Here is a 24,092-nt window from a genome sequence, read left to right as displayed (position 1 = left end):
CTCCGCCCCCTCCCTGTAGCTCCACCTCCAGCTAATGGTGGACCTCGTTGGCGATCAGACTGTCCTCCCCCGACTGAAAATCCGCCTCGTTGATGCTGCTCCCTCCGTTAAGCAGCTCCTCGTCCTGGGACGACCCTCGGTCCTCCTCGCCGGCCCCACCCCCACCGCCCCCACCGCCCCCACCCGGCTCGTCGGAGTTCGGGTCCTGGAGAACCTGAGCGATGTACATCTGCTGCTGCTGCTGCGTCTGGAAAACATGTCAGCGAGTTCACTCTCAGGAAGGTCAAAGGTCATTGATGAAGTCAAGAACCCTCATCGACTGCGACAGGACCACAGGAGTCGCCCCCTGGTGGTCAGTCAGGAGGATGCAGCTTTAACACAGGACGGTTGGCTCAGCTGGCCTGTGAGGTCACGGGGTCACGACCCGCCCTCTTCAGCCACTGGCTGCTGATTGGTTAAGGTAAGACAGTCTCACACGAGGGGAACTAGTTATGTGCCGTCCGGTCGGGTCCACTTACCTGAGACTTGGGGATGGGGGAGGACGAGGGACGAGCCGGACGTCCGTTCTCCACCGCGTCCACGTCGTTCTCCTTGGTGTCGATCTGAGACGGGGGGGGGGGGCACAGGGTGAGACCGAGCTGACGCTAACGAGCGGCGTGTGGGCGGGGCTGCAGTACCTTGTAGTTGTGAGCACTGAGGTACTTGAAGTGTCCGAAGCAGACGTGAGACAGGCAGACCACGATGGTGACGATCAGCACCACCAGCGTGAACATGGAGGTCGGCGTCTCGAAACCTGCCGGCGTTGTTAGCAGTTAGCATCTAGCTAACACTTTGTCCTGGGGGGGGGGGGGGGGGGGGGCTTACCTGTGCGTACGGTGGAGAAGAACAGCAGCCAGAAGAGGCAGAGGATGGGAGCAGCCACCACCTGCGTGACGGCTCCCGAGTGGATCTTCTTGTCCAGTTTGGAGGGCAGGTAGGCGTAGTACATGTTGTACCTGTCCACCAGGTGCTTCAGCAGCATGTACATCAGACCTGTGAGAGACACCGCGTCACACACACCTCACACATACAAATACATCAATCTGCACAGGCTGCAGACACTGACCGAAGGGGACGATGATGGGACACGTGATGCTGTAGGCCATCACCACCGTGAAGACGTTCATCATCCAGGCGTACGCCGCTCCGAACTGGAACTCGTAGGCCTGGTGCTGCGGGGACGAAAGACACATCTCAAACAGGACGGATCCCCGGGAGACAGGTAGAGTGGACGGACAGACCCAGGTGTCCACATGGAGAAATGAATGGACTCAGTCTTCTCCTTCCAGTCCCCAGTCCCCCCCCCCCTAAAGCCAAGGGGAAACACTGCCTTCCTCCAGTCAGAGTGCGTCCCCCACGTCCTCTCCAGTCAGAGGGCGTCCCCCACGTCCTCTCCAGTCAGAGTCCGTCCCCCACGTCCTCTCCAGTCAGAGTCCGTCCCCCACGTCCTCTCCAGTCAGAGTGCGTCCCCCACGTCCTCTCCAGTCAGAGTGCGTCCCCCACGTCCTCTCCAGTCAGAGTGCGTCCCCCACGTCCTCTCCAGTCAGAGTGCGTCCCCCACGTCCTCTCCAGTCAGAGGGCGTCCCCCACGTCCTCTCCAGTCAGAGTGCGTCCCCCACGTCCTCTCCAGTCAGAGTGCGTCCCCCACGTCCTCTCCAGTCAGAGTGCGTCCCCCACGTCCTCTCCAGTCAGAGGGCGTCCCCCACGTCCTCTCCAGTCAGAGTCCGTCCCCCACGTCCTCTCCAGTCAGAGGGCGTCCCCCACGTCCTCTCCAGTCAGAGGGCGTCCCCCACGTCCTCTCCAGTCAGAGTGCGTCCCCCACGTCCTCTCCAGTCAGAGTGCGTCCCCCACGTCCTCTCCAGTCAGAGTGCGTCCCCCACGTCCTCTCCAGTCAGAGTGCGTCCCCCACGTCCTCTCCAGTCAGAGTGCGTCCCCCACGTCCTCTCCAGTCAGAGTGCGTCCCCCATGTCCTCTCCAGTCAGAGTGCGTCCCCCACGTCCTCTCCAGTCAGAGTGCGTTCCGAGTACGTCCCCGTGGTCAGAGGGCGTCCCCGGGGTCAGAGGGCGTCCCCGGGGTCAGAGGGCGTCCTCACCCTCTTGACGTTGCGGCGGTCGGCGGCGGAGCGGGCCAGGCACAGCCGTATCATGTACATGAGCAGGCCGGGGATCCTCAGCAGGTCCATGGCGTTACCGATGAAGGCGGAGGCGATGACGTAGTTGACGAAGAACGCCCCGTTGTCCGGCAGGAAGACGCACCTGAACATTCAAACCAACTTTATTCATACATGTTGAACAAGAAACAGGAAGTCCATGTCAAAATAAAACAAATGACCTGCAGTGTGTTTCCTTTGATGATTTCAGTCCTGTTAAACATTCTAAAGTCATTTAAAGAACATCGATGGAATAAAAAACACTCACTCAAATCGGACTTTGGCATCAGCCAGGAACTTCCTGTCAAAGAGCCACCGGAAGAACACGTCCAAACTGTAAAAACAGAGGGTTCACTGAGGATTCCAGAGGTCAAAGGTCACACAGGGACAAAGGCCTGCTGCCAACAGTGTGTAGTTACCTGCTGAGGCCGAGCGACGGCAGCAGCAGAACCATGAAGATCAGGAAGGTGTAGCACTTGTGCATCGTCGTCCTGTTTTCTCCAGAGCTGGAGGTCCAAAGAAAAGGTTCAAAGTGACGGAAAAGGAGACATGAAATCAGGTCAAAGTAAGGAAAGGAGCAGCAGAGCGGCGTTACCGGGTCCAGTGAGCCTCGAAGAAGGCCGAGTAGTAGACGATGGTGGGCAGCAGGGCGGAGAAGGCCCACAGCAGCAGGGTGGGGAAGAACTGCGTGACGATGGGGTTCTGTCCAAACAACCACGTCACAGTCAGAGAAGAAGCACCACACGTCAACCCTCCCCATGCAAACTGAGAGGCTTACGTTGAGATACTCCACCGGCTTGGTGACGTTGAACTTGTCCATGGTGGAGATGATGATGGCGGGCGTGGTGAGGAAGAAGAGCAGGAGGAAGAGGATGACGTTGATGATGAAGCAGCGGATCCACCAGGAGATCCCCCCGAGCGACAGGTGCTCCCTGTGTGAGCGCAGGGTCAGCGGGGCGTGATGGTGCCGCAGGGCGGGGCCGCAGGGCGTGGACTTACCAGCGGACGTTCTGCGGGTCGGGCGCGTACGAAACGCTCCAGTTGTAGACGTGGAGCGCGTCGCTGACCTGCGAGGATCGAGGCTCCTGATGACACCGACAGCCCTGAACCTGGCAGGCGTTAAAGTCCTTGAGAATGCTGTGGAGGCGGAGTCACAGGGGAAGAGGCGGGGTCAGACAAGGGAGGCGGGGCTTGTGGACAACGCGCTCATGGCGGCGGTGGAAACGGAGGCTCACACGGCGGTCATGGACTCGTTCTGGAAGGTGACGAAGGCCATGCCCAGCGGTTTGGTGTGGACCTTCTCCTTCTCCTTCCTGTACTCCTCCTTCAGCTTGGCCTCCGTCTTGGTGTAGTAGCTGACCGCCTCCTCCTGCACAAAAAGAGCGACCAGGCTAAGCACCCTTTAACCCGGTAGAGCGCGAGGCGCTGCGAGGCGCTGCGGACGCCAGCGTCACCTCTTCACAGCCGGCGATGGCGCAGCAGCACAGGTGTCCACAGGGTTTGGGGTTGATCATGGTGGGGACGTGTTCCTTGGCCATCAGGTCGGTGAAGAACTTCTTGCTGCGCTCCGTCTTCTTCCTGATGGAAAGCACGGAGCAATGAGGGGCTGATGATGACGGGACGCGTCCCAGCATGCACTGCGCCGGCTCACCTCTCTGCGTTCAGAGACATCAGTCTGGCCACGTTGTAGCAGATCCGAGCCTCCAGCACCGTGCAGTTCTCATAGGCCTGTCTGGAGAAGATGAAACCAGACAGATCACTTCATCTACGTAAGTACAGCAGCTGGAACACGTTCTCATTCAGCTCCAGAACACGGAGAACAAACAATAGATGAGAACCAGAAGAAGAGGAGGACTCACTCAAAGTGCTGTTTGATCTGACTCTCCTCAGCGTACTTGGAGATGCCGTTAATGAATAAAGTGCGCTTCACCTGCAAGTCATGAGGGACACAGGGATCAAACCCACAGGAGATCTTCATGCTCTAGACTAGCTCGTTTGATGGTCGCCGTGACGACGGGTCCTACCAGGTCGTCCTCCTTGTAGTGCATCTTGGAGGTGTGTCTCCTCATGCTGTAGACCGTCAGCAGCAGATACATGAAGGCAAACGAGGTGTGGAGCCACAACAGGTTGGTCCTGAGCACAGAAGCATCGCACTCAGTACCTCACTTTAAAATGATGCAACACTTAAATCACCTGAGTGAGATGTTCAGGGTCTGCATTGAGTTGTAAAGAAATGTTCTACGACTCATTGATCTGGAACACACACTAACGCCTGTTTGAGTAAAATCCCCTTTGTTCCCACTCCTCCTAAACGCTGAGTCAGACTCTGTGGATCCTCATGGTGTTCAGAAGATGTGGACCGATGGAACCCAGGACCAGTCTCTCTTCTTAGGAAGGAGGTGAAGTAGTGCATGAACTCTTGATGCTAAGGAGCTTCAGTGCTTCCTAACGTTAGCGAGGAACCAGTGGAGCATCCTTCAAAGGAGATCATTCCCACTGATCTTTATCTACATTTCGTCGCAGCAGACTGACGTGGAGTCAGATTAGTTAGGGATCAATACATAGATGTAGATCTATATAGATCTACATCTATCCCTGACAGCTCCTCATGTACTCACCCAGACTTCAGGTTGGCTATCGTTGTGCGTCCAAAACTGTAAGCGTTGTTTTCTGGAACAAAATCATCATCATCAGTCATCAGGAGACATTTTACCTGTAGAGTCCCTCTAATACAGCTATAGAACCAGACCACGTAGAACCACACAGCTATAGAACCAGACCACGTAGAACCACACAGCTATAGAACCAGACTACGTAGAACCACACAGCTATAGAACCAGACTACGTAGAACCACACAGCTATAGAACTAGACTACGTAGAACCACACAGCTATAGAACCAGACCACGTAGAACCACACAGCTATAGAACCAGACTACGTAGAACCACACAGCTATAGAACCAGACTACGTAGAACCACACAGCTATAGAACTAGACTACGTAGAACCACACAGCTATAGAACCAGACCACGTAGAACCACACAGCTATAGAACCAGACTACGTAGAACCACACAGCTATAGAACTAGACTACGTAGAACCACACAGCTATAGAACCAGACTACGTAGAACCACACAGCTATAGAACCAGACTACGTAGAACCACACAGCTATAGAACCAGACTACGTAGAACCACACAGCTATAGAACCAGACTGCGTAGAACCAGACAGCTATAGAACCAGACCAAATAGAACCACACAGCTATAGAACCAGACCATATAGAACCAGTTCATATAGAACCACAGCTATGGAACCAGTCCATATAGAACCACCGAGCTATAGAACCAGTTCATATAGAACCACACAGCTACAGAACTAGTCCATATAGAACCACAGAACCAGTCCATATAGAACCACACAGCTACAGAACTAGTCTATATAGAACCAGACAGCTACAAACAAAACCAATTAGAACCACCGAGCTATAGAACCAGACCATATAGAACCCGTTCATATAGAACCACAGCTGTGGAACCAGTCCATATAGAACCACCGAGCTATAGAACCAGTTCATATAGAACCACACAGCTACAGAACTAGTCTATATAGAACCACAGAACCAGTCCATATAGAACCACACAGCTACAGAACTAGTCCATATAGAACCAGACAGCTACAAACAAAACCAATTAGAACCACCGAGCTATAGAACCAGACCATATAGAACTAAACACCTATAGAGCCATGTCATAGAGAAGCTCACATGTATGGATCACATACCCACAGAGGCACAGACGGCTCTGATCCGACTGCTGTTTCCTTCTCTAGAAGGAGGTGCAGGGACTCCTTGTCTTAGGAACGTTTCTTTACTGATAATTCTGACTGAAATCAGACATGAGGAGAGATTAACCTACAAATAAATATTCATAGCTGTGTTTTAATCAGTGTGGAACCGCCTGAACCCAAGAACTGCAATAAGCTTTAGTAAGAAACAGTCTTAATGTTTTAAAGCTTTATTATTGGAATGGAGAACGTGAGAAGTTTGATGTGGTTAAACAGGTAAGTATTCACCTCCTTCTGGTACAAACTGGGGTTCAAAGAGACTTTTAATCACCACAACACGCACATTACCTTTTACTGCGACTCAAACAATGATGAGGACTAAGAAGTGGCCCCCGCCCCCCCGTCAGAACTCTATATGGATGGAGATGTCTAAGCAGTCACTTAAATCAGTGTGTCAGTCTGTAGACCAGCTGAACCACGTAGCTACAGGCTAGCGCTAGCTAGCTGACATTTAGGAGGGAGAATTGTAATGATCTATCCTCCTCTTTCTGAGAGCGTTCTGCTGTGAGGTCACAGTCCTCCTCTCTCCTGATTGGCTAGCTGTGATCCTGGTCCTCACCTAGAAGGTCTCCGGAGAAGTTAACGGGCAGAACGATGCCGACGGAGAGAACGCCGACGACCACCAGCAGCCCGATGATGTGGCGCTGGAAGGACAGGTAGTGCACCGCGTCCTCCCCACACTTCTCACGGATCTCCTCGTCCCTGCATGACGGGGGGGGGTCAACACAACACTCCATTATTAGAGCTGTCAATAGATGAGACAATGCAGTACTTATTCACACATCATGTTTAAGTAAAATGTTCTTCTCCCAGCCTGAAATTAATCATGCAGTGTATCTTCCTAAATGAAATGAAATGAGTTTGAGATTTTTAGGCTTTTATTCTTAAGCTCAGCAGGTTAATGAGATTAACTCGTTAACTTTAATGTTTTTCTACGAAGATACTCACTTTATTCTGAAGATGGCCGTCAACCACGAGCAGAATCCCTGCAGGTAAAAAAGAGAACATCAGGAGGAGGAGACAGTGAAGACGAGGAGGAGAGCGTGAGGAAGAAGAGGAGTCCTCACATTGTCTCTCTGGTCGAAGTCGACGGAGGAGGACACGGAGGTGAGACGCTCATAGCGGTCGGGCGTCTCCGAGTGCATCGCCGAGACAACGCTGTGGGCAAACACAGGAAGCTGTTAGCATGTAGCCGCCTGACCTTTGACCTCTGTGTCTGAACGCTGACTGGAGTCCTGAGTTGGCACATTGAACACAGTGGGAGCTAACAGGAAGTGGAACCGCTTCTGCAGAGGTGTTTCCACCGGTGTTGTGTGGGGACGAGCTAACGGGCTAGCTAGCTAGCAGGTTGCAGGGTGGACACAGCGAGCTAGAGACACACAGCCTGTTACCTGTCCACCGGCTCATAGTTATCTCTGTCTCGCCTCCAGCTGGGTTCACGTCACAAAATGACAAGTTCACAGCAGTTTAAGCATTCCAGTATGTTAGCATCTGTTAGCATACGTTAGCATCACATCGGTTAAAATGTGCTGGCATCACATTTGTTAGAATCACATTAAGAGAGATTTTTCATATTGAGACTGGGGGGCCCTGGTTGTCGGGGAGGGGGGCTCTGGTGGCCTGGGGTCTCTAGGGGAGGGGGGGGGGCTCTCCTGGTTTGGGGCCTTTGGTGGTCTGGAGCCTTAGGAGGGGGGGGGGCTCTGAGGGTCTGGGGCCTCTGGCGGGGAGTGGGGCCCTCTGATGGTCTGGGCCTCTGGGGGGGGCCTCTGATGGTCTGGGGCCTCTGGGGGGGGGGGGGCCTCTGATAGTCTGGGGCCTCTGAGTGGGGGGGCTCTGATAGTTTGGGGCCTCTGGGGGGGGGGCTTCTGGGGGGGGGCCTCTGATAGTCTGGGGCCTCTGGGTGGGGGGGCTCTGATAGTCTGGGGCCTCTGGGTGGGGGGGCTCTGATAGTCTGGGGCCTCTGGGGGGGGCCTCTAGCACCAGAGCGTTCCGGCATACTTTCCCTCTGCAGACCGTAACACCCAACAACACACAGTGAAATAAAAGAGGAGAAGAAGAAGTGTTAGAGCACCAGTCAGAGAGCAGCATCCTGTTAATGACCCCCAGAGGAGGAGGAGGAGGAGGAGGAGGAGGAGGAGGCGAGTGGATAAACCAGACATACTATTCCCGCTCCTCCAGGCCGCTGAGATGCTTCTTCAGTCTTCAGGATGAAAACAGAGAGAGAATCACAAGCTGCCACAAGAGCGTCGTCGTGACGATGGACAACAGAAAGATCTCATCGACCTCCTCACGGATCAATGAACTTATTCTCATGATTCATGATGTCCTGATGTCTCAGCACCTTGTGAAGTTCACAAAGTCGGTGTTAAACGTCAGATCTCAGAGTCACAGGTGAGCTTACCTGTCGGCGTCGGTGACCAGCGCCAGGCGGCCATAGTCCCACGCAACCTTTCGCAGAATGGAAAAGACGAAGAGCAGTACCTGCAGCAGAAGAGGATCGAGGTCAAAGGTCACGGTCACTAACGCCTGATGACTCGTCGGTTTACGGGTCGATCCATGAATCAGAGGTAATGATTTTTCCAACTGGCACTGAACATCACAGCAGTCTTCAGGCTCTGCAGCTCCCACAATGCAACACCAGAACTGCTCTCGACCCCCCCCCGGATATTACTCAACCCCCCCCTAAAAAGGGGTGCAATAAAGTAAAAATGTTTTTTAAAAATTGTTCCTAACCTTACCGTTGGAAAAACACTGTTCCGTGTGCATTTGTTCATTTTAGTCATGTCGTCATTTATTTCGGTCTCTGTAAAGCTGGGAGGAGTTTATCTCCATGGAAACCATTATTAACTCAGACATTTGGAACACATGAAAGAAGTCTCACACATGCTAAATAAAACAATGACAAGTGTGACGCAGAAACAACGACATAATCTAAATTCATGTTTATTTCTCGTTTTTTGAATGGTGCTGTGATGTCATGGCGAGGATCTCCTCTCTGATTGGCTGCATCGACTTCTAATCCACTACTTTAGAGGAAACGCAGCATTAGCCCCGCCCCTGACCCGCAGTCAGTGCAGTGACCTCGGCGACTCACCAGGAAGCACATGAAGTCGAGGGCGAGCACGGTGGGCACCCCCCCAAAGGGCAGCCCCTGCAGCACGGTGCTGCGGATGCGGGCGGAGTAGCAGTAGTCCTTGGATTCACTCTGGGTGGAGCAATTGTCCTGGCCGCTGCACGCCTGGCCGCCGCCGCCGGCGCCCAATACCGCCATGGTTACGATCAGCACTGTGAGCATGCTCACTGCCACATCCTCGTAGAGACCCTGTGGGGCGAGAGGGACAGTGACCCATTGGAGGAGGTGACCTTCGACCTGTCAGGCAGCAATCAATCGATCGATGATCCTGAGAGAAAAGACTTCTGAGGCTAACGTGTGATTCTTTGACCAAACCTTTGGCACTGACTAACGCCTGCAGAACTAAACCTTTGGCACTGACTAACGCCTGCAGAACTAAACCTTTGGCACTGACTAACGCCTGCAGAACTAAACCTTTGGCACTGACTAACGCCTGCAGAACTAAACACTTCCTCTGCTGTGAGAACTCATCCTGTTGCCACGGTGACCCCCTCAAAAACACAGCTCCTGACCCGGTTTTCACACCCCGGCGTGGCACTCCGGATGATGATGTCATCGTTACATCACTTTATTTTGATTAGTATTACGATCCTATGCTCTAATAATAAAACCACGAGGGTTCTATGCTCTAATAATAAAAACATGAGGGTTCTATGTTTTAATTAGCGTCATCTTGTTAAAACTAGCTCATTCAAAATCAATGTTGCTGACAGCGTTCCACTGTGGCTCCACTTGGGTCTGCGTGTGCAGTGGTGCTCTCACACCCCCTGAATATTATATATATATATATATATATATATATATATATATATATATATATATATATTAGGGCCGGGACTCGATTAAAGATATTAATCTAATTAATTAGAGGCTTTTTCACATGGATTTTTATTTTTGTTCAACCAATTCCAGCAGACAAGTGTAGAAATAGCATATTTAGAAATATAGTACTTTCAGAAATTCAGGTAGCCTATAGGTAAGTAGACCTTCTGTAAACTAGGTTTTTTTAAGTAGACCAGAACATTGGTTATTTTTTCAGACGTGGACTTAGTTACCCTGGTCCTTAAACCAGTCATCTGGTGCAGTGTGGGTTGGGTGTGGGTCCTTGTACGTCCACGCTAGCTGCTAATTGTGTTGCGTTGAGGTGATACTTGAGGCTCGATGTGAATTCCTTGTTGCACAGCTTGCACACAACCACGCTCTTATCGACGCTTCCATCCGTGTGTTTATTATAAGAAGATTTCCCATTCACGGGGCCACCCGACACGGTGTCGTCAGCTTCTTCGTTCATGTTCACTGTGGTTTGTTGTTGTCTGAAGTCATGGACGCTAGTTGGTGCTCCAGTATAATCGGTCCCCCCGAAACTCATCCAGTGAGAAACGTTCCGCGGTGCAAAAAATAAGTGTAAAAATGCGTAAAAAATGTTTAACGTGTTATTTTTTGTGTAATTAATTCATCTTAATTCACATTGTAATTAATTAATCGTAATTAACGCACTAAAGTCCCGGCCCTAATATATATATAATATTCAAATAGTTGATAAAAACAAATATTCGAATATGAAAATGAATATTTAAATGTAAAAATTTAAAAAACCAACAGCGACAAAACCCCGTCTGCTTTGCAGCTTCACTGACTTTATATTTTTTTATATTCACTGACTTTATATTGCATTAATAAAATAGACTAAAAGCTTCATGCACTGCTTTGAGTATTGTCTGTTTCATGCCAAGGAAAAGTTCATGTTTACCACAGCTCGGACACGGATCAAGACCTTAAAAACCTCTTGATCAGCGAGGTCTGCGGCCTTGGTCAGTAGTTCATTCACATATTTATACGTAGGTAATATGTTGTTAAATGTTTAGACTTGAAATAAATGACCTATACAGGTAGTTATGTGGTGTTGTTTGAATTTGTCCTGTTATTGACGCCTAATGCTCAACATGTGGACGTCCTCAACAAGGAAAGACGCTGCAGAATCGTGACTCTCAGTCTGGACGGGACGTGCGTCTCCTCCGTAGAAACCAGATATTCAAATTTATTCCAATGTGTATTCCATGTTTTTAACTGATTATTCGAACGTCATTTTTGAGCAACTTTGACAGCCCTGAGCAGCACATCAACAGCTATTAGCTATTAGCTTAGCACAAGCCATTTGGAGCACCTCACCAGTCCATCCACTCACACGCTCTCCGTGACCATGAACATAGCGACCTCCTTCCTGGTTCACTCTGTGCTCGTAGAGGAGAGAAACACGTCCATCCCTCATGTGTTCACCAGCTGCTGGAGATCAGCCTTCCAGTGACCCTGCTAGCATTTAGCCTAGTTAGCACGTAAACAACGAGCTAACAGCAAGAAGTCCCCGAGCTAAAAGAAGAAACCTGTCTGCAGCCCAAAGATAAGAGAGACAACATCATGGTTACCCAGAGTCACGTCTTCTTCTCCACTCGGACGTCTCCGCAGGCCTTATCAGCTGGAGGCGTCCATCAGGGAGACATCAGAGGGACCGGACTGATGTCCTGTGTTTGATTGGACGAGTCTGTGTGATGTCATCCTTCTCCTAACCCTCAGTGTGTGTTATAATAATAATAATAATAATAATAATAGATCTCAGACTGCCACGGAGCCAGCAAAAAGTTAAACTAGAAGAAATGGTAAAGAATATAGCGTAAGACCACCGTTATTACCCCCCAACCCCCCCACGCCCCCCTACAGAACCAACAGGTCTGTAGATCCTTCATTTCATCCGACAGCACCTGGACTCCTCAGGATTCCACCCCCCCCACATGCCTCCACCAGTCAGTAGGTCCTCATTGGTGGGGCGATGAACCATCTGGTGACCTGCTGTGGACCCGATAACCAAGAGCTCAACACTGTAAAGACAGCTGAGGATTTACTGCCCCCCCCCCCCCCCATCACCCCGTGTGACTCCATCAGCTCCTGGAGACGCTTCCCTCCACGCACTTATCTCCTTTAACCAGTTCATATTCACCATGACGTCAAATTGCGTTTTATTGTTGCAACAATCACAATAAAGACCGAAATCCGACAGTGTGTCACAGTGTGTCACAGTGTGTGTGTGTGTGTGTGTGTGTGTTACACGATGATATGACCACCGGCAGTAAAGAGCCGACGTGACGCGTGTCTTACCGTCCCCGCCAGAGGTGAAACCCCGTTACCGGCAGACAGGTGTGTCCTCTGCGCACACATTATATAACCCCCCCCCGCCCCCGCCCCCCTCCGGTCCGGGTGGAAACAGGAGCCGCTAACAGGCCGCCCGGTGAGGCTTCAGCAGCGGCCTGTCCCGCTGAGCAGATCAAACAAAGCCGTCTAACGATAACCCGCAGCCCGTCACCGGTAAGCCCAATTACAACTAAGCCGGTACCTGAGCCCCAGAAGCCGGTACCTGAGCCCCAGAAGCCGATCCTCCTCTCCGCTGAACCACGGAGAAACGGGCTGGTTAAATCCTCACAGATCCCCCGCGTCCTGCCGCAGCGCCGCCATCCGAGAGACAACAGGCGGGACCGGGCCCGGGAAGAAGAGCCGCCGAACCTCCGCCGCTCTGCGCCTGAGCCAACGTGTCCCTCCGCCGCTCTGCGCCTGAGCCAACGTGTCCCTCCGCCGCGGAGTGCGCTAACAGCGCGCCGGCTGTCGGTGTCAAAATGGAGGCGCTGTCTCCGGTGTCTCCGGTGTCTCTGGGATGGGAGCCGGAGCAGAGCTGCTGCTGGGGGGGAAGAGGAAGACGGTCAGCCGGAGCTGCGATGCGCGGAGCCGCCGAGAGGGGGCGCCCGCCGGGAACCACCGGGGCCTTCACAATAAGAGCTCTTATTCACACAAGAAACTACATTCATGTATGATAATTACAAACGTTTAACTATAAGTTAAAGTATAATTATGAAGATGAAAACTCCTCCAACCGCCAAGTCCAATTCCTTCAAATTCTGACATATTTTGCTAATAAATGTTTCCTGATTCCTGATTATATATAGTTCTGGGCAAAATAACACACTTTTATTTTAATGTAATTAAAATACTGACATGCAGTAAAAGGCAAATTGCGTATAAATTGTGGGTTTTTTAACTTCATACAGGTCTGGGGTCCCCACATTGCTATAAATAAGTAGCAGTTGCTGATGTTTCATGCTGTACTCGAACGGTCACAGGGCGCCACCTGCTGGTCCTTATGAAGCTGCACCTGTGTTCCTGTTCACATGGAAACAGGAAGTAGAGCCTTCATCATGTGAACATCAAGAGCAGTCAGAGGAACGACACACACACACACACACACACACACACACAGGTGTGGTGGAGGGGGTGGAGCTGATACATGTTTGATCATAGGGAACACAGACACATGGTCCATAAAGAGTCCCTCGTGTCTCACTCTTCTTCTTCTCGCTCTTTCTTCTTCTCCACAGCCCCCCATGTAAATGTATTCAAATAAAATACACAATACTGGTTCCAGAAAATAAAATACATGTTTTTTGTATTTAAACTATAGGAACTACTTTTTTCTGGATTTTCCGTTGTGTCACAGTTTGCAGAGCATTCATGTTTGAGCGAAATAATGTACACAACCCCACAAACATACATATATATATATGTATATATATATAAATAGTAAATCTAAATCTCATGGTGTATGGGGACAATTTTATATGAGGACATTCTCCAAATCTACTAGGTGTGTGTGTGTGTGTGTACTTGCCTCTCATGGTGTATGGGGACATTTTTATATGAGGACATTAGACTCTCTAACTCAACAATGGTGCTTTTGAGGAACCAACTGCTCAAAACATAACTAAACTTGGTACACACATTTAATGGCAAAGATTAGTTACCTGATTTGATTGTAATTCTTCAAAATGGCACTTTGGCTTAATTGTGCCCCTTACAAATCAATCATCCAGCCCCCAGCTCAACGGTTGACCTACGTGTATGAAACTTCGTAGTCATGTATAACGCATGTAAACTGAAAGTGTCTTGGGATAGTCCCCTAAAAAAACATAACCCTTTGTTGTGAAAGCATACAGATGTCGCACTATATGACTGATTTACCTGAAATTTGGCACACATGTTAGAACTTATGAAATGGCAACATGTCAATGTGACACTGTTAAATATACTGTATATGTATATATATATACTGTGATGGCTGAACTCATGAACTGTTTTTTGTATTTTGGTAATCTGTTACATCACACTTTTTATCGGCCCTATCAACTGCAAATGACACAAGAAGTGAGTGAAATACGCTGTAGAAACAGGCGGAGCTGCGCTTACATTCGCTTTTCGTTTGTTGTTTCATTTTGTGACATCAGCGCGGGCTGACCAGTTTTCCCAGCATCCTCTTGGGCTCCTCAGCAGAGCGGACGGGAGTCTGCTGAATGTAAACATTCAGGTACATAATTTCAATGCGTAAATATTCAGTGCTAGAAAATTCAACCCGATGCCACAGATTAACTTTCATAGGGTATTTTTAAAAAGATGAGCACTCGGTAGCGGTGATCAAAGATGGCGGCTCGAGAAATCAAAATTGAACCAAATGGAGCCATCCGATTGGATGCCCAAAACATGGAGAGCCTGATAGGTTGTTGGAAATTTGCAACATTGCAATGAATAGAAGACACGCAAATTTGTGAAGCGTTGTTCTGTATTTTCCCCGCGATCACTTCTGTCTCAGTTATAAAGTCTTTATTAGAGCTACTTTGAAGCCAATGATGAGGTCTGTTCCAGTGAGGCAGCAGCTTGGTTTCATTCTGCGGTTTGAAACGTCTGTTTGAAACAAGCTGATGTCTCACGTGGGGCTGCTGTCCACAGAGGCTCAGGTCAGTCTGGACCAGCCCTTAGTTAAGCTGCTATAGGTCTGGACTGCTGGAGGACTTCTTAGGACACACCGAGCCCTTCTCTCACTCTCATGCTTTCCTTCAACAATAATTCACGTTTTATTAATGTACATCACTATTACAGCTTCTTCCCCAAAGTTTGTTGTGCTTTCTCGCCTAGCAGGTCTCCGTAAATCATAGTTCCGTCTGGACCCTGGTCCTGACTCCTGCTGGTGCCATCATCATCATCATCATTATTATTATTTTCAATATGATTCATATTACTGTCATCACTAACTAACAAGACCCTAAAGTCTTTGTGTTTTTTCCAGGGAGACCTGCCAGGAGAGAGTTATGATTGTGAAGGAGATGACAAGAGCCTGAATCAGTACCTGCGCCTCCTTCTGAGTGGGAAGGGGTCGTGTTCTCCTGATGTTGTAGAGCGTGGACCTACAGGATCGTGTTGTCGCTGTGACGTTGGCTGCTAAGTGTCACACCGAGGGTTCCAACAGTCCGAGTGGGCGTTAACACGGAGTTGTTAGGTCGGGTCCTGGATGGAAAGTCTTTTCCTGGGAAGAGAAGTAGTTCAGTCTTGTTGGGGTTGATTCACTGTGAAATGCAGCAGAAAGGTCCAGAAGGACGAGGACAGAGGAGAGAGAGGCGGCTCTAGCCTGACTCTAGTCTAGAAGCCTGAGTGGTGGGGGTCAAGGAGGTTGTGTTATGACCCAGAGTGTCACATTAAAGTTGCAGTTCACCTCCCTGCCTGAGGGGGTTGCTGTTGTATTTTGGGGTTAGGTCGGTAGGGGTGAGAAGCCCTTTTTGTTTGTTCATGTTTCTCCTGTTTTCGGGTTAGGGAGATCGGTAAGACACTTGCACTTTGGTTTGTTTCTTTGTGTGTTCTAGGGAAGGTAGCGGACCAGCACAGAATGTTTTGTTTGTTGTTTTTGGCCATGCTCACCCTGAAGAGAGTTCATGACCTCGTCCTTGTAATAAATAACTATTGTGAACTAGAACGCTGCAGCATTGGTCTTAATTTGGGAGGTGGGATTGACCCCCATGTATGCGGCACTCCGGCTCCTCTAATAACATAATTGGGGGCTCGTCCGATCTTTTCTTTCGTCCTTCATTGCTGGTTTTTGTCTGTACTTTCAATCCTACACTTCAGCAGTTAAGCAAATGTAGGAAAGTGGATTTGCTGCTCATTGCAAACTCTTTTGACATATAAATGCCTGTGAACATAAACAGAGGAACTGAGACAGTCTGTGACTGAAAAGCTAGGGGAGGGGGGGCTGTTTACTGCAGAGGGGCCAAAGAAAGTGGATAATAAAGCTATGCCGGTGATGTCGACGGAGGCACTCCGGCTGACACTCCACGTTAGGGAGGTAGAGGTGGAGGCTATGCAAGGTCAGAGCCTTAGAACTGTAATGCCAGCCTGGTGGGATTTGAACCGCCAACCTTGCGGCTACCAGCGCATCACACTACATTGCCATGATCTGGTTGAGGCGACAGTGTTACGGGCATATGAACTAGTGCCTGAGACATATAGGCAAAAGTTCAGAAGGGGTGAAAAGGATGAGAGCCAGACCTACGTAGAGTGTGGAGGTGGGAAAAGGCATGCTGCTCGATAAATGGTGTCGATCCAGTAAAGTTACGGAGTTTGCGCAGCTGCGGAAGCTGATGCTCTTGGAAGAGTTCAAAAAGGGGCTGCCAGAGCGCATCGTCTTGTATTTAAATGAAGCAAAGTCACCTAAAACTTCCCGGCGGTACGTTACGGCCCTGATTGAAAATCGTGAGTGCTTTTATTGTCATGAACCGGGCCACTTTGTTGCAAGCTGCCCGATATTAAAGCTAAAGGAAAAATGTGAGAGACAAAGCCCTTCCGCAGTCGGGCTAATTCACAGCGAGGCGAGCACTAGTCGGTCTGAGCTTTGCTCAGAGGAATCGCCAGGAATTGATGATTTTTTTAAGCCTTTTATTTCACACGGTTACTTTTCCCTGAGTGTCCGTGAGGTGGACCAGATCACAATTAACATTTTAAGGGATACTGGGGCACAGCATTCCGTGGCTCGACGTGGTGTGGTGCCATTCTGTGACCAGTCCGATTGTGGGTCCAACCTGTTTGTGTGTCTTGTGTGTGCCACTTCATGCAGTTGCCCTCTCCTCCGCCCTTGTATCTGGCCCGGTGCATGTGGCCGTCAGGGATCGGCTTCCGATCGCAGGGGTTGATCTCATTCTCGGGAATGATTTAGCAGGGGATAAGGTTTTCCCAACCAGTCCTGAGGTAACTGGAAACCCTACCGCTGGTGTGCCCATTTGGGACGCCACACCGCATTGCATGCCGCCCATTGGTCCAGTCTGTGTGGGAACCAGAGACCAAACTCTCAAACTGGGTGATTCCCAAACTTAAAGATGTGGTCACTGGAAAACGAGGTGAGCCTAGTGTCGTGGTGGTGACTGTGGAGGATAAGTTGTGTTCGGCAGAGGGCCCCTGGAGACAGAAGGGGTGGAGCTGGAGGACTGCAGGTGAACTGCAACCTTAATATGATCCAGAGTGTCATATTAAAGTTGCAGTTTACCTCCCTGCCTGAGGGGGTTGCTGTTATATTTTTCATTGCTCTGTGCCTCTCTTTTCTTTGCTGTTGATTGGACGTTGGTGTATAAGAGGGATCTTGTGGGAGCCAGCCTCTCCAGCGTCCAACTGGACCATGCTGCACCTCGTGGACTTTTGGGTGGTGGGGGTTAGCAAGGAGGTTGCTAGGGGTGAGAAGCCCTTTTTGTTTGTTCATGTTTTCTCCTGTTTTCGGGTTAGGGAGATCGGTAAGACACTTGCACTTTGGTTTGTTTCTTTGTGTGTTCTAGGGAAGGTAGCGGACCAGCACAGAATGTTTTGTTTGTTGTTTTTGGCCATGCTCACCTTGAAGAGAGTTCATGACCTCGTCCTTGTAATAAATAACTATTGTGAACTAGAACGCTGCAGCATTGGTCTTAATTTGGTTAAGCTTAATGTGTATGCGCTGCTCCGGCTCCTCTAGGCCGGGCGTAACAGTTGTTACGGTGGAGATAGGAGGAGAGTTGGTTAAAGATTGCACGTTCTCTTGCCTCCTTCAGAGAGTTGGGAAAACAGCCAGATAACAGAGTATTGTTAATGAGACAGGTGAGGAAAGGAAGAAGGTCAGGAGCGATTGTAGAATGTGGGATGGGGTCGAGAGGGCAGGTGGTGGGACGGGCAGAGGTTACTAAGATAAGAACTTTGTGATGGAGGTGAAGTTGGTGGGATACAGGTGGAAGGAGGTGGGTTGGAGAAAGAGGAGCGAATGTCAGCAATTTGTTTGGGTAAAATAGCTGATTTTTTTGGGGTAGAATATCTGACCGGGAGAGAAACCAGTCGCATCTAAGACACTAAATGAAGACAGGCTCATATGGTCTTGAACAAACAGGTGATCGTGGCATTAAACTACAAACCATTGGAGTCCATCTAGTAGAAGGACTACTCTTTGTAGTTGAAAATCACAGAGTGTCTGTGTCTGTTTTCATCCACGTCCTGGTTGTGTGTCTTCACCACAGTGCTGTGTGTGTTGCAGCTTGGTAGCGATGTTTAACACGGCGACGTTATGCGCACGGTGCGCGAATATATGGCGTTAGCACGTAGCTAACTAGCTAGGTAACATCCCAGGTGTAGAAGTCTCTACGGAAGCGTCGTATGTGCGGCTTCCCTTTCACGCCGGTCTGATCGTGAGGTCACGCTCATCTGGCAAAACTGAATGGATTTTAGGATTCTGAAATGGTTTGTCACTCATTAACTTTATCAGTGATTGGATAAACCCGCATTGGGACCCGGTTCGAGCCCAGCTGAGGCAAGCAGAGAGGACGCAAAGGAAAAACATATTGTTTTCAGGATCAGGCTTCGGGAAACATTTATTAACATGTCAGACTTACAAGGAATTTTACTTGGTCGAGCGGTTGGCGGTGCATGACAGTACGACAATGGACAAAAAGACAACATAGTGCAAGAGGGATGAAATATAATGTTATGGGTTGGTAATCTAAGGCTATAGGTTAGTATAACGCAGATACCTTTATTTACATGTTTCAAAAACATGTTTGTAAAATGTATTTTTTAAATAATATTTTATTTTTTAATAAACATTTTCCAGATCCAGCAGACAGATCCACTCGCTCCACCCGCTGCACCCAGCTGCTGCGTCAGTCCCACTGACTACGATCCAGAGGACCCAAAGTGAAGCTTCGTTACTTCAGTACACTTTAAATGATACATTAAGAGGTCAAAGGTAAACATGTATGAATTTATGAGAGGGTTAAAACGAGCTGCCTGCAGATCAGGCCATCCACACAGCTGAGGAGACGAAGACAGAGGAGCCACAGCCTTATACAGGACCCATGTTCTAGTACATTTCTACTGTAGACTCGCTGGACTGAGGCAGGAATCAGACCTCCAGCACTGGGAGGCTCCCAGTGGATCATCACTCACTCACAAGTCTCCATGAGATTTCCTCCAGGTGTCCACAAGACTGAATTACATGAACGTGATGATCAGGAGACATCCGTCGGTGTGGTTTCGTTCTTCTGGACCAGGAGGTGACTTGAGTATGTGAGTTATGTGTCCAACAGTCACTTGTCCCTCTGTGGACAGCAGCGCCCCACGTGAGCCTGATGGGGACATGATTTGTCTTATTGTCCAATGCTATGCACCAACCACACCGTCACATTCTTGATGTGTCTGACACTTACTTTGTCATTAAATGTTCCTTATTCCTCATTCCTGACACACAGGTGTCCATTGTTTGTAGGACAAAGACTTTATGACTAACAGTCATCTGCACTGTTTGCACTCGAGTCACACGGAAGTGTGAAGGTTCTTCTCAGTTCACCTGCGTCACACCATTTTCAACCTGATGGAAACGCTGATGTAGAAGTACTATTACTGTCATTATTCATATGAATCAATTTTCTATTACTGTCATTGTTAATAGGAGGTTAGGGTATATGTAATATACCTGTTCTCCTGATGAACCTGTCGTGGATCGGTCTCTTGGCTCGTTGGTTCTTGCACATCACCACCGGGCAGCTTTCTTTCCAACGTGTCACTGAGCAACAAACTGGACCAACTTCAGCTGGTGAGGACAGAGACTTTTCTACATACTGTGCATCACGGAGACGTGTCTCTGTGCTTCATGGAGACGTGGCTCTGTGGATCGATACCAGACCGCGACACGGAGCTCTCCGGTTAGTAGAAGGTTGGAGGAATCTGCTTCTACTCCAACAGCAGCTGGTCCAACAACACTGTTCTTCTGATCTGGAATATGTTATCATTAACCGTAATTCATCCTGGTCGGTGTTTACCTGCAGGAGGCCCAGTGGACACTCGATACGGACCAACCCTGACTCCTCGGTTATTGTCCTCTGGGACTTTAACAAAGGGAACTTCCTAACTGTTTATGAAATGCCCATCAGAGAGGAGAAACACCTGGATCACTGTTACACCACACCTGCCCAATAGCCGCTTTAAAAAGACCCCCCACCCCCATGTCTAAACCATGGTGACGCCCTTGCTTAGAGGTGTGCCGTCTCTCCCGGCCTGAGGGGGGGGGGGGGGTATGGGGGGGACCTGATGTCCGTCCCTCTGCTCGGGAGCAACGAATCGCTTCTCGTCAGAATCAGAGCTCTCAGAGAAGGGCAGCTGCTCCGCTTTGACTTCCTGCTTGTTATCGGTCGATTTCTGCTTCGGATGCAGCTCAACACAACAGCTGTTATCGATTAGCCCAAAACGCGCCGGTCTCATGGAGTGTCAGCACGCCGCCGTCGGCGCGCTGAGCTGGGCTCTGCTCCTCGGAGGAGCCGCGTACCTGCTGAAGCAGACCCGGAGCCCCGCGCGGTACGGCCGCTACCTGGCGGCGGGGGGCCGCACCTGTCCGGCCCGGCTGGCCTGGTTCCTGCAGGAGGTCCCGGCTCTTCTGGTGCCGCTGCTGATGCTCACAGGAGACCGGACCGAGAGCACCGGGGACCGGACCGGGATGACGCTGCTGCTCAGCACCTTCGTGCTGCATTACTTCCACAGGTTCGATGATGTGCGTGTGTGTGTGTGTGTGCGTGTGTGTCCCTTTCAATAACAGCAGAGTGAATTTTAAAAAGTATTAAGTAATATAGATGAAGTACTCTATGTAGTACTGGAAGTATTCTGTACTCTATGAAACAGCCTCGCTAATACATCTTGTCTCCTAAGCTGAAGGAGACAGGTGTGACACAGTCTGCTTCTCAGAATTCCACAGCATAAGAGGGGGGGAAAGGTCACATCAAGCTGGGGGGCAACTCCCTGTATACATCTGTATGTACATATACATGTATGTACATGTTTACACTCGCTGTGGCCTCCAGGGGGATTGGTTTACGGTTATGATTTGTATATCGTGTGCTTCTGAGAAAGCGAGACGTCCAGAGCTTTTAATGTGGTCACATTCACAGATTATAATAAAATATAATATGAGTGACGCATGTGTGTTACATTCCATCACATGTCCTTTAGATGCGTTTATCCAAAGAGACTTACAATAAGAGCATTTCAACCAGAAGGAAACAAACTCAGAAGAACAAGAAACAAAGTGTATTAGTATGTAGATAAGTCACTATGAGTCCAGTTTAAGGTCTACAGTGTGTTAGTGTTTAGTGTGAAGAGGTGAAGGCTCTCTGTGGTCCTGATGTCATCACAGAGCTCCTTCCACCATCTAGCAGCAGGACAGCAAAGAGTGATACGTTCAGTTCAGGAAACGAGGAGTCTGTTTTTAATCAGCCAGGAGGGGCTTTTATTTTGACGGTGTGACCTGGAGGTCACATGGACCTCATGACGATGATGAGGGTGTGTGTGTTCTGCAGGAGTCTGATCTACGCCGTCCTGACCAGAGGACGCCCCGTCCCGCTGCCCATCGTCCTCTCCGCCGCCACCTTCTGCTCGCTCAACGGCTTCCTGCAGGCTCATCACCTGCTGCACTGCGCCCGCTTCCAGCACACCTGGCTGAGGGACGCGCGCCTGGCTGCAGGTGGGCCCTACGGAGCGTCTCCCTGTGGACAGCGGCTGGTTTTGGGGTCTTTTTTGGGACATTTTGTACCAAACTGTTTGTTTCACTTGTTTATCTCTCATGGATACCTCAGGCTTCTTAGAAGATGTTTAATTGACTCTGAGGCCTGAAGTCAACGTGAGCTTCCACTGACTGCTCACACACACAGATGTGAGCTCACGTCTGGAAGCTCTTGGTGTTCCTCATGAATGTACGGCTTTGTGTAATCATGGTGTCCTTTTGTACTTGGACCTTTTGTGAAGGTTTTCTTCTCTTCATGGTCGGGATGATCGTCAACATCCACAGCGATCACATCCTGCGAGGCCTGAGAAGACCCGGAGAGACCGTCTACAGGATCCCCCACGGTACAGGCACCCTAATCCTGGTCCCCCGTAGATCTTGGTCCACATGAGATCCTGGTCCATGTGAGATCCTGGTCCACATTAGCTTGTTTTTCTTGTGTTGTATTTATTTTCTCTAATATTGTGACTTCTTTTCATGTCTCAGGGGGAATGTTCGAGTTTGTTTCTGGTGCAAACTTCTTGGGGGAGATCCTGGAGTGGGGGGGTTATGCTCTGGCCTCGTGGTCTCTACCGGCCACCGCCTTTGCCTTCTTCACCGTGTGCTCCATCGGGCCGCGGGCCTACCAGCACCACCGGTACGTCTGATCCACTCGGGTGACGGGTGCGTGGCTTTCTGTGAGGTCGTGAGAGACAGGTGGAAACCCTGGTTGATGACATCTCACAGAACATCAGCCAGCGTTACAGCACAGATCACATTTATCATCAGGTTCTTCAGAGGGAAATGTGAATCCACGTGTGCTTGTGGTCTTGCAGGGACTACCAGCAGAGGTTTGAGGACTACCCTCGCAGCAGGAAGGCTCTGATTCCATTCGTCCTGTAGAGAAAGAGAGAGAACACGCCCCCCCACTGTGGATGGTCCTTGGTGTTGTCTGAGCCTTCTGTATGTAGGTGAGAGTCCGCCACACCTGGGGACGGGCTGGTAGAACCAGTCAGACCAGTTAGATCCGGACTGGGGTCGCAGTAGGAAACGTGAGCTCGTGTTCACACCCCTTTACATCTTTCACTCTTTGTTTCATTGCAGCCGTTTGCTCAAATCCAAAAAGTTCATTTTATTTCTCATTAATGTACACTCAGCACTCCATCTTGATAGAAAAAAACAGAAATGTAGAAATCAAATTTAATAAAAAAGAAAAACTGAACTTTCAGTCCTCGGACCCTTTGCTCAGAACCGAGTAGAAGCTCCTTTGAGCTCGTACAGCCTCGAGTTCTTGAATGATGCAACAGGTTTTTCACACCTGGATTTGGGGATCCTCTGACCTTCTTCCTTACAGATCCTCTCCAGTTCCGTCAGGTTGGATGGAGAACGTTGGTGGACAGCTATTTTCGGGTCAATTGGGTTTAGTTCAGGGCTCTGTCTGGGCCAGTCAGGAATGGTCCTTGGTTCTGTTAGCTGGGTGCTGAGCCTTGGGCCCAGTCGGAGGTCCTGAGGACTCTGGATGAGGTTTTCTCTGCACTGGGCATCTTTCAACACTACAGGACTCCAATGAAGGTGTAGAACCATCTGAAGGAGACACCATGTGAGTTAAATATGAGTCACAGCAACGGGTCTGAATACTAATGACATGTGATGTTGGTTTTCTTTTTTAATAAATTTGCAAAAATGTCTACGTTTCGTTTCAGTGCTGAATGTAAATAGCTGCAATGAAACAGAGTGAAAGAGGTCTGAATACTTTCTGTACCAAAGCAGTCTCTGAAGGTGGTCTGACCCCCCCCCCCCCCCCCTGTATGTATCATTCATAATCAGAAACTCAAATAAACTGAGTGTGATTCTCTTTATTCTCATCATGAGTCCAGCTTGATTATTTTCTACAATAGTGACACAAGAATGATGCTTTATTAATAACACATAGTGACACTAGAATGATGCTTTATTAATAACACATAGTGACACTAGAATGATGCTTTATTAATAACACATAGTGACACTATAATGATGCTTTATTAATAAC

General features: G+C 49.5%; 2 protein-coding genes across 4 annotated transcripts in view; one reads left to right on the top strand and one right to left on the bottom strand.

Annotated features, from left to right (window-relative positions):
- Positions 1-12,900, bottom strand: part of LOC119217534 (CSC1-like protein 2) — a 16,354-nt gene extending 3,454 nt beyond the window's left edge. The window contains exons 1-24 of one of the 3 annotated variants that reach the window (XM_037471250.2): positions 12,551-12,900; positions 9,127-9,354; positions 8,434-8,513; positions 8,194-8,232; positions 7,100-7,190; positions 6,981-7,018; positions 6,592-6,734; positions 4,807-4,858; positions 4,213-4,321; positions 4,048-4,118; positions 3,840-3,920; positions 3,643-3,766; positions 3,424-3,557; positions 3,188-3,325; positions 2,967-3,120; positions 2,784-2,890; positions 2,608-2,694; positions 2,457-2,522; positions 2,132-2,294; positions 1,106-1,211; positions 865-1,032; positions 678-793; positions 519-602; positions 1-247 (exon numbers count right to left, since the gene is read on the bottom strand). The exon at positions 1-247 is cut by the window's left edge and continues 3,454 nt beyond it. In XM_037471250.2, the coding sequence (XP_037327147.1) occupies positions 32-247; positions 519-602; positions 678-793; positions 865-1,032; positions 1,106-1,211; positions 2,132-2,294; positions 2,457-2,522; positions 2,608-2,694; positions 2,784-2,890; positions 2,967-3,120; positions 3,188-3,325; positions 3,424-3,557; positions 3,643-3,766; positions 3,840-3,920; positions 4,048-4,118; positions 4,213-4,321; positions 4,807-4,858; positions 6,592-6,734; positions 6,981-7,018; positions 7,100-7,190; positions 8,194-8,232; positions 8,434-8,513; positions 9,127-9,327 (2,568 nt within the window). In that variant the 5' untranslated portion in view covers positions 9,328-9,354; positions 12,551-12,900 and the 3' untranslated portion in view covers positions 1-31. The remainder of the gene's footprint in view (positions 248-518; positions 603-677; positions 794-864; positions 1,033-1,105; positions 1,212-2,131; positions 2,295-2,456; positions 2,523-2,607; positions 2,695-2,783; positions 2,891-2,966; positions 3,121-3,187; positions 3,326-3,423; positions 3,558-3,642; positions 3,767-3,839; positions 3,921-4,047; positions 4,119-4,212; positions 4,322-4,806; positions 4,859-6,591; positions 6,735-6,980; positions 7,019-7,099; positions 7,191-8,193; positions 8,233-8,433; positions 8,514-9,126; positions 9,355-12,550) is intronic. The other 2 variants (XM_037471249.2, XM_037471251.2) reach the window with 2 other exon arrangements.
- A 6,537-nt stretch (positions 12,901-19,437) lies between these two features.
- srd5a2a (steroid-5-alpha-reductase, alpha polypeptide 2a) lies at positions 19,438-23,724 on the top strand. The gene is made up of 6 exons (XM_037473100.2): positions 19,438-20,234; positions 20,358-21,066; positions 21,879-22,042; positions 22,324-22,425; positions 22,568-22,718; positions 22,897-23,724. The coding sequence occupies exons 2-6, from the start codon at positions 20,789-20,791 to the stop codon at positions 22,961-22,963; spliced, it is 762 nt and encodes a 253-aa protein (XP_037328997.2). The 5' UTR covers positions 19,438-20,234; positions 20,358-20,788; the 3' UTR covers positions 22,964-23,724.
- Positions 23,725-24,092: the final 368 nt, after the last annotated feature.

Source organism: Pungitius pungitius, chromosome 9 (assembly GCF_949316345.1).
Source record: "Pungitius pungitius chromosome 9, fPunPun2.1, whole genome shotgun sequence".
Classification (NCBI taxonomy): Eukaryota; Metazoa; Chordata; class Actinopteri; order Perciformes; family Gasterosteidae; genus Pungitius; species Pungitius pungitius.
Note: the sequence above shows the minus strand (reverse complement) of the source record. Positions and strands in the feature narration are given on the sequence as shown.

Excerpts from the sequence above, each read along its gene's own strand:
- srd5a2a (XM_037473100.2), top strand. The coding sequence starts at position 20,789 with ATGGAGTGTCAGCACGCCGCCGTCGGCGCGCTGAGCTGGGCTCTGCTC. Across the intron at positions 21,067-21,878 it reads GTGCTGCATTACTTCCACAG|GAGTCTGATCTACGCCGTCC; the intron begins GTTCGATGATGT and ends TGTGTTCTGCAG. Across the intron at positions 22,426-22,567 it reads CGTCTACAGGATCCCCCACG|GGGGAATGTTCGAGTTTGTT; the intron begins GTACAGGCACCC and ends TTCATGTCTCAG.